This window comes from Chelonoidis abingdonii, chromosome 19 (assembly GCF_003597395.2).
Source record: "Chelonoidis abingdonii isolate Lonesome George chromosome 19, CheloAbing_2.0, whole genome shotgun sequence".
In the NCBI taxonomy this organism is placed as follows: domain Eukaryota; kingdom Metazoa; phylum Chordata; order Testudines; family Testudinidae; genus Chelonoidis; species Chelonoidis abingdonii.
The window spans coordinates 34,611,986-34,621,334 of NC_133787.1; the positions used below are offsets into that span (position 1 = coordinate 34,611,986).

Here is a 9,349-nt window from a genome sequence, read left to right on the forward strand (position 1 = left end):
CACGTTTAAAAAACCTAACTAAGAATTCTAGCTCTTTGGAAGTGGGAAATTGCAACTTTTAACAGATAAGCAGACTGCATAGTAAACGTTCTGTTGTACCTGTATTAATACGGCTTGAATATATATTTATCTTTATTTGACAAAAGGAATCTTACTTGGCTAGATTCACAGTTTAGATTTATAACTTGAACAACTTTATTGTAAGTCAATTAGTATGAACAGTCTATGCAGATCTTAAAATGATATGTAACTGAGGGAAAGGCATTCCTTTGCATAAAATTTAAAATTACTGTTTTCCAGATTAACATTTAACTATTGACTCTGGTCAGGTAATATTTCTAAGTTTAATCTTTTTTATCAAAGTATACAGTAACTTGTCCATTAAGCTGAAATTTTCCACTAAAATGTTTTAATGAGGAAATTGACTTATACTTCAAGGAAAAATTCTAATACCAATTCTCTGACAAACTCCTTTGCACAGAAATTCAAATCTATTTTTTTCTATAGAAAGTTATCGCTAATGTCTTCATACAAAAATACCAGCATCTGAGAATTAAAATGACACCCAATTTTAACTTGATCTTTTACCATAGTATTGGAAGCACAGACATAATTTCCATATTATAAAATTCAATATTCTGTTAAATCTAGATTAACCGTAAGTGTGCATCAGATAATTTGTTCACAACACTTAATGAAGCTGAAATATCCCTGTTAAGGCCTTCTAGTGATTTGTACAATGTCCAAGTTAAAAGCTTGTGTACGCACATACAGTATTTTAAATTACATATGATCTGACTATTGTAAGTTACCATTTAAATTTTATTAGATAATTTAATGATAGTACAACAAATGTAAGGCTGGTGGTACAGTATACATTTCCTACAATCACAATTTTCCTTAACGTTACTATGAACTCAATACAATTTTCGCTGTTTTGAGAAATGTCACAGACCTACATATTGCCTTCATAACTCCAGTGACGTTAATTTAGAGGCACTCATCACAGCATTAAGTTTGATATCTGCTTTATGCTGTTAGTGGCTGTTTAGATTAATCTCTCAAACAAGTCATGGTATTGTAGCAGTCATATAGTATCATCCTAGCATTGATTAGTCATTTTTCTTCAAAATGGTGACGTGAAATGGTATGGAAAGGTTCTTTAGACAAACATTTGTGATTTCCAAATGCTCTGACTATGGAATTTAAGGACCAGGTAAAAATTGGAGAAAAGTATAATTAAGAGAGAGGTAACCGAACACAGAGTTTCTAAAACGGGGTATTATGAAAACTCCCAGCTATTTGTTGCTCACATAGTAGCAGGATTTTATAACCTTGATAACTGGATCTCCTCCTTTCCCAGGATTCCTGAATACTCCACTTCTCAGCTAAGCAACTTAGTTTCATACATAGAGCCAGTGACTTGTGTTCAAAGACCAGGTACCTAGCATTTCCTAGACAGTGCCTTATTGTAACAGACCATTACTTCAATGCATATTTTTCAATTCTGATACTGCTGATGGAGTACACTAGCAGGGTTTCATTGTAGTGTCTTGCAATATTAGACTTAGCTATTATTACAAACCCTTCATCATGGGATTTATTAATAAACAAATAATCTATTTGTCCTACAGTGGTTGCTTACCTTTGGAGGGATGTTTCTATCATATGTCATATTTCAATTCTTAGTCATAGCCACATGCAGTAGGTAAAGTAATGCTAGGAGTATAAGTAAAAAATTGATTCTTTATACTTAACATCTTAAATATCCAAGAGTTTCTTACTGGGTGTATTAAAAACATTACTAATATCATTTTGTACTGGTATAATGATGCTCTCTAAATAGAACTATAAATCAATTTCAATCTTGTGCTTCACTCCTGAAAAGTGTTAAGTTACAAAACAACATGTAGTTTTTCAATTTGACAAATCACTAGATTTTTTTAGCCATCAAAATGAAATTATTAGAAAAGTATAGTAAATAAAAATGTCTTCACAAAAAAATCCACTCAAATTCAGTAGTTTTAGTTAAGAGCCATCAAGTATGTGTGTTTAATACAATTGATCCTTATAACAAGAATTCAAAAAGTGTGGAACTACACTACACAAATCAAAATATACTAACCTAAATCTAGCTATATAATATACATTAGGAATGCAAGCTCTATAACTATATAAAATGCTTTAACATACACTAGTTGCAAAAAACTGTTCCGTAATCCTGTGGATTTGTAAAAAAAAAAAGTGTATTCCAGCGTTCATCTTAAATTACTGGCAACCTGTTGGGGAAGATAGAATATTACTATTAATAGGAATTTAATTAGATAAGTATGCTCAGCAGATATACAATAATTGTGGAATTCAAGAAGAGTCAAGCTCCATCCAAGCTTTCTAAAATAAAGTCTTAAGTAGACTGGAAAAAGTGAGACTTCTCCATTTATAGGATTCCATGTCCTAATATCCTATGACCTAGTAGAAGTGTAAAATTCCACTATCAGACTTAAGAGTAAAAGTTAAACTCTGGGGCAACTAAAGTAGAAATCATGTAACCATTTACTTAAATGCTTGCTTTTTACTCACATGAATAATCCAATATAATTCAACAGAAATATTTTGAGTAAAAGTGGGGTAAGAGTTTGCCGGATCAAGACTTATGTTCACTTCACTTTCGTGTCTTAACATCCTGAGAAAAGAAATTCATCTGGTATTCAAGATGAAAGCATAGCCTAAACTATGTCTCCTCTGCAGAGACTAACAACCTCTTAAATCGGGTAGTGCCTATAACTTCTCTCTAATGCTATTATCTTGATCTATACTTGAAGTTGTGAAATTAGTCCAAAAGCATTTCACTACTCACCATGAAACCATTGCTAATTTACAATCTTGCACTGGTATTAGTACTTTACTATGTTCAATCAATTGCTCTCCTATAATTACAATATTGGACTCTGGGGTCTGACTTAGTGAAATCTCACTGCCCATGAAACTTATCCCACTAATTAAAGCCCATGCATAGGGTGAGCATTGTCATAGTAGCTTCAAACAGTCCATCATGATCTGCAACACCTTTAATTAGTCATAAGATTTTCTTAGTGGGGACTTTGTCATTCTTTAAATTTATTTATCTGCTGCACCAGAAGCCAGACCTTACTTAACTTGTTTGAAAAGCAGCCGGAGTATCCACTGTTCCAAGTGTGTAACACATACTGGTTGTACTGCCAGGGAGGCAGACAGGTTTCAGGCAATGAAACTGGATGGTGCGGGTTGCATTTGTAGTTTGTTCAAAAGTTAATCGTACAGTGTCAGGCTGAATTGATAGCAGAGGCTGTGTGAAGCCGTTTCACCACTTTGCTCCCTTAATACACTGTATTTTTTTTATTTTACTTCTAATATTCTGTATCACTTTTCACTTCAAAAAACAGCCTGTCTGCAGAGGGTGGTGGGAGCTTTCAGTTTTTCTGTACCCTTTGCTAAAGAGAGCAAACCAATGCCCTAGAACTCGTTGCATGCCAAAATACAATTTTTCATTAAAGCATTTTCAGAATTATTCTATGGGGATTTCAGACTCTGACTCTCAAATCAGAGGGTAAAATCCTGGCCCCTTTAAAGTACATTGGATTTTTACCATTTCAAGCAGGAGTTCACTCAGAAAGCTAATAAGCAATTCCCTCACTTTAACTCTTGTGAGTAGTAGGCATCTTGTTCTCTCCTTCCAATTCTTCCACTCCTGCTTGTGTCATGAGGTCTGCAATATTTTTCTCCAGGTCATCAATGCGACAGCTCATGTCATCAAGTTTGTATGAGTTAAAGAAAATGAACTGTAATGTTTACACTCTTAGTAGCAGTTTATCACTTGACCACAGATTCACACGTTGTTACAATGGCTTTAGAAATCTGGCTTGCAAGTTTAGAATTTAATATACATAAATATTTGTATACTTTCCTCCATCAGAGGCATTTTACAAGAAGAAAGGATATTTCTTCCAATGATCTGGTCAGACATGGTCTGAAATTTGTCTTGCATCTGTTGAAGCAGTGTCTGTACCTAACAGGGAAAAAAAAAAAAAAAATTCTGTACTTAATCAAAATATCCCTTTTTACAATACTTTAGCATAATCCAGTTATTGTTGAGCTCAACTTGTTTCACACAAAACCAGAAATTTGGACAGCATTGATCACATGTTAAAAGTAACAAATTACTCTAGAAACAACATGCCAAAAATAATTCAGCACTTATGGACCACCACCACCCACAAAACCTTAGAGCAGCCTTCTACGTGTAACATCCCCTATTATACACATGAAGAAAGTGAGGCTGAATAACTTCTCTGAGGTTTACAAACTGAATCAGTGTCAAAAGCAGAATTGTTATGCTTTAGCCACACAATCATTCTGCATCTGACATAGAAGACTGAAAAAAACAAGTGTTTGTGCTTAATATTTTCAAAATACAACTCAATTTTAAACACAAAAAAAGTTTTTAAATTACATGACTAGCTCTGACCTACTCCTGCAGGTAGACACCTAGCAAGAGCCCTGTGATACCAATGTAACTGACGGGGGGGGCGGGTAGCCAAACACCTGGGTTTGGGGAAACCATCACACTGAAGTGTCCCCAAAAGAACAGCAAGGACAATGCTGGCAGAAACCAATGTCTCATCTAGCACCCGCCCCCAAGCTACAGGAGCCCAAGGGGGGATGGTTTGGCCTATGTTGTAATCCTGGATTTGACACCAAGCCTCTGTGTGCGTTTGGTAATTTGCCCTCTCTACCATGGCTCCCTCAGCGGGGCAGGCCCGAGGATTAGCGCTGCTAACGGGTGGTGCAAATGAACGGTACCAGATCGATACTGCGGAGGGAGGGGTCGGGTTTTATTCCTTTTCTCTCGAGCTGATGCTTTTAGTAACGCTGTGATGGGATCTCAAGTAGGCCGGGGACGCTGGGGGCCTTAGAAATGGCTCTTCCCTGAATGCCCCTGAGCTGTCAAGCACCGCCCGGGTATCCACACCGAGTATAACGGGAGGCGGGGAGCGGAGGGGTGAACATGATACAGTCGCTCCTCATGGTCTTATTTAATGGGGTCTCCCCCAGGCATTCCCTAGTCTCAGTCACTGCTTCCCCTATGCCCCCCCCCGCTCCCTGCCCCTCCCACTGCTGTCCCCTCTCCTGCCCACCAGCCCGGGCCCTCCCTGGGCTCCACAGGCCGGCGCTGGGGCCGCTCTCGGTGCTCCGGGCCTGCTAGGAGGACTCCGGGCACCGCCCCACTCGGGGTAAAGGCTGAGCCCGGAGCCGCCCGCTGCGCCACCTCAGGCCTGCCCCCGGCCCGGGCCCCTCACCACGGCGGTGAGATCCTGCACGGTCTTGGGGTCAGTCTCGGCCATGATAGCGGGCGCCGGCTCCGTCCAGTCAGTCACGGGCAGGCCCCGGCACCGTCTCCAAGCTACAGGGACTTCCGCGCCTCGCGCCGAGAGTTCCGCCCGCTCCCAGCTCTCGCGAGGACAGGGAGCATTGTGGGGAATGTAGTTCAGCCTGGGCGAGGCCGAGTCGGGGGTGATTGGGGGGGGGTGGGGAGAGAAGTTAGGGTGACCGGATAGCATCTGTGAAAAAACGGGACGGGGATGGGCTGGGAGGCGGGGCAATAGGCGTCTATATGAGAAAAGGTCCCAAAAAATCGGACTGTCTCTTTAAAAACGGGGCATCTGGTCACCCTAAGAGACGTTGACTAGAGGGGGAGGGGAAAGGGGGAGCAGGACTTGGCTAGAGGGAAAGGGGGAGCAGGAGAGGGGAAGCAGGACATTAGTAGGGAGGGAGGGCCGGGCCTGTGAAAAGAAACATGCGGCCCTGGTACCTCATGCACCATCACATGCATTCACTTTAGATACATAGACTTTACAGGCATCCCCTCCACCCTGGGCTCAGGCCCCTCCTGCTCCCCTTCTCCTCAGCCCTGGGGTGGTGGGGTGGGAAGGAGAATGGAAGAGGAAAAAGGGGATGGAGCAGTTGGGAGGAGGGAGGCCCTGAATCCTGTGCCAGGATCAGATGCTCTTTTAGGTGGCTGTGTTCTTGAGCATCTTTTAATACTCTGCCCATGCCCTAAAGTGCATTGCTGCCCTGTGTTAGTTGCTCAGCTTGGCTGCTCTATTCATTTCCCAGCCACTGTGCCAGCCTCTTTGAGCCCACTCCCTTCTCACCACGTCTGCTTCCCTGACACACAAAACATAACACCCCAAATGCATGTGGCTTTCGATTTCAGACTATTGATAACACTTGCTGTTATGTAAAGTGTGCTAAAAGCCACTGAACTTCAGGCTTCAGGGCATAAACCTGTTGCCAGAAGAGGTCAGGAAGGAGCCTCTGTCACCTTCAGGCAGCATTATACAATTGACTATGTACAATATGGGGTTTTGCACCTACTTCTTAAGAATCAGGTGTTGGCCACTGCTGGAGGCATGATACGAAATGTAAGGAATCAATAGGCCTTGTGTTTTGGTGTGTTGGAGGTGGACTGTATAATTATCAGGCATTGAAACTGATTAGCATAAAGAGCACTTAAAAACCCACACAGGAAGTGAAGGTTTACCTTTTCAACCCTTTTTTGCAGAGCATTCAGCTTTGAACCTAATCTGTCTGTTTGTTCTTGTGTTTAGAACAAAAGCTTTGTTTATACTGAGATTTAATAGTTTTGCTTGTGTACTTACAAAATAACTTCACAAATTGTTCCATATTTTCAGGCTCAAAAATGATTTTATCTGAAGTAATCCTCCATCCTCTTTTGTCATTTAATTTTGGAAGAGAACATAAATGAGCGGTTAAGCCTGATTTGTAAACATTTACAGGTAATCTGGATTCAGAAGGGGGATATCTGTAGGAACAGTGTCATTAGGTTTTTGCAATAAAAGTCAGAAACGTTACGTAAATGGAGTGATGATTAGATGATTAAAAGAAATATATTTAGGGATTTGTGGCATATTGTCTACAGGAAAGAAACTATAGGTAAAATGTTGTGATTGTGAGTAATTAGATCACACACAATTTGTGCCAACCACTTCTTAATTATAATAGTCTTTGGTGACAGGACAAGGATATGTCCTACAAAACTGTCTAAAATAAGATTTCAGACTGAAGAGGGATACAAAGGAAGCATTTACTAGGTATAGCTGGCTGGATGCAGGCATAACTCCATGTCACTCATTTGTGGTTTTCTTTTGACAAGTCCAGTTCTACACTGTGAGATAGTATATAGCTGACTGTGCACTGATATTTAGGCTGAACTATGACAAACAAATGTGCTGATTATGAGCCTGCAAGTACAGAACATGTCTCATTATCCACAAGTGATCTTCAGCTGGCACCTTCCATTTCATCCACAAGCTGGAGTGCTGCATTCATGACATATCACTGATTTGTCCGATAGCTAGTAGGCAGAGATTTATATTAACACTGTTCTGATGAGTATGTTGTTAAAATATCACAAGCATTATGTGTAAAAATGTTTTTAGCTATCTTTTAAATTAAAGACTGGTTCTAGTTCTGAGAAATGTAAAAGAAATTAACTCCCATTAACTCCTATCTTTTGGTTGCTAAGCACCTGTATACACATGCTGCACATTACTAATTTTTCTTTGTCTGCCTCTTGTTATGTGCTGATGTGATTTTTATTCGTCTACATGTCCTTCTGGTAAAACTTCATTGGCATTTGTTTCCCACCAATCTCCTTAATTCTCTTTGCTGTTTTAGGGGAAGTTGTTTTATCCCTTGATTCTGAGCATCACTTAACCTACTATGTACTGTTTCCATCTGCCTGTGCCCCAAGCAACAGCAGGTTAGAGAAATGATTGGTCGAATTTTTCATTCAGTTACACCAGTGAATCCAGAGTAACTGATTCACTGGTCTCTGTCCAAAGAATATAGGGGTGGGAGCGTTGGGGAATGGAATTCACACTCCAAACCATTGGGCCATTGTCCTGACTGCTATTCTAGCCTCTAGGCTAGACCCTCGCCCCGTATGAGTGGGTATTAGGTCACTCAATCTATGTAAGCATGGTTCTAATAATTGTTTCCCAAGTCTGCCCCTCAGTGTCAACCTATTTTGAGTGGGTGTGGAGATTCCTGCTATTACATGCGGAGTGCGCAAGTGTCTGCTAGCTTCTTCTAGAATCTCTGTTCCTTATTAAATAATCTTTTACATGTTTTCATTGTACACAAACCTAAGTGCTGTGTGTTAAGTGGACCTGTGGTATAAGGTGTAACTGGTAAGCTGGTGTGTTCTATTCCTTTGGGAGTAGTGGATCTGTGAATTCTGTGAGTGCCAAGTGGAACAGAGGCTAGGCACTTCAAGGGGATGCTCAGTGTGCTCAGGGGATGGAAAAAGAACAGGAGTACTTGTGGCACCTTAGAGACTAACAAATTTATTTGAGCATAATATTTTGTGGGCTACAGCCCACTTCATCGGATGCTTAGAATGGAACATACAGTAAGAAGATATTTATACATACAGAGAACATGAAAAGGTGGAAGTACCCATACCAACTGTAAGAGGCTAATTAATTAAGAGAGTTAATTAATGGAGTGTGCCTATTGCTTACCTGGGCTGACTGGGGAGAGCTTCTGTTGCTGGGGAAGTCAGGGAGCTGATCCCTAGCAGGTACAGACAAGACTTCCTTGCACAAAGAGCAGATGGTAGTGAGGTGCTTCACAACCATGCGTACCCCCAGGAAGTGTTATAGATACCATATGGGTCTTTTAGATTAAATACTGCTTCTAGTAGTGCACTATGCCCCTCTATAGTTAGCCTATACTGCAGTGACTTGGTACATCTTACCTCTTTATCAATTCAGTAACGAGTACTAGGATTTTACATGAGTTTTACCAGGATTCTAGAAATAGGGAAAGATTAAACTTCCTCAAATAAGTAGTTGACTGCTTTGACCTGGGTCAGAGAAGGTTTAATGAAGTGAGAGGCTGGCTTAATGATAAAGGCACTAGACTGGGCTAAAAGAGACCTACCATCAGTTCTCAGCTCTGCAACATATGCCCTGTCTGACCATGGGCAAGTCACTTAAAGTGCCCTTCTGTAAAATGGGGATATTAGTCCTGTCTGCTGGGTGAAATTATTTGGCCTGTGTTATGCAGGTCAGACTAGATCATCATAATGGTTCTTAGATCTATGAAAGTGGCTTGCAACCTCTCTCTGATTCTCATGAAGTTTAAGATCTGTATTATGGGGATGTGAGTTTTGAGGGGAGGGTTTTTTTCTTCTTATCATTCACTTACTCGTGCTGTATTCAAACAAAGGGTAATTTTTAAAAATAATTTATTTTCTTTCACTTTTATTTCAAGAATGGATTGA

The 9,349-nt window shown here is 40.4% G+C and overlaps 1 protein-coding gene across 1 annotated transcript; it reads right to left on the reverse strand.

Annotated features, from left to right (window-relative positions):
• Positions 1-808: 808 nt before the first annotated feature.
• HSBP1 (heat shock factor binding protein 1) lies at positions 809-5,469 on the reverse strand. The gene is made up of 4 exons (XM_032777558.2): positions 5,337-5,469; positions 3,979-4,045; positions 3,674-3,793; positions 809-2,279 (listed from the first exon to the last, which is right to left on the reverse strand). The coding sequence occupies exons 1-3, from the start codon at positions 5,379-5,381 to the stop codon at positions 3,675-3,677; spliced, it is 231 nt and encodes a 76-aa protein (XP_032633449.1). The 5' UTR covers positions 5,382-5,469; the 3' UTR covers positions 809-2,279; position 3,674.
• Positions 5,470-9,349: the final 3,880 nt, after the last annotated feature.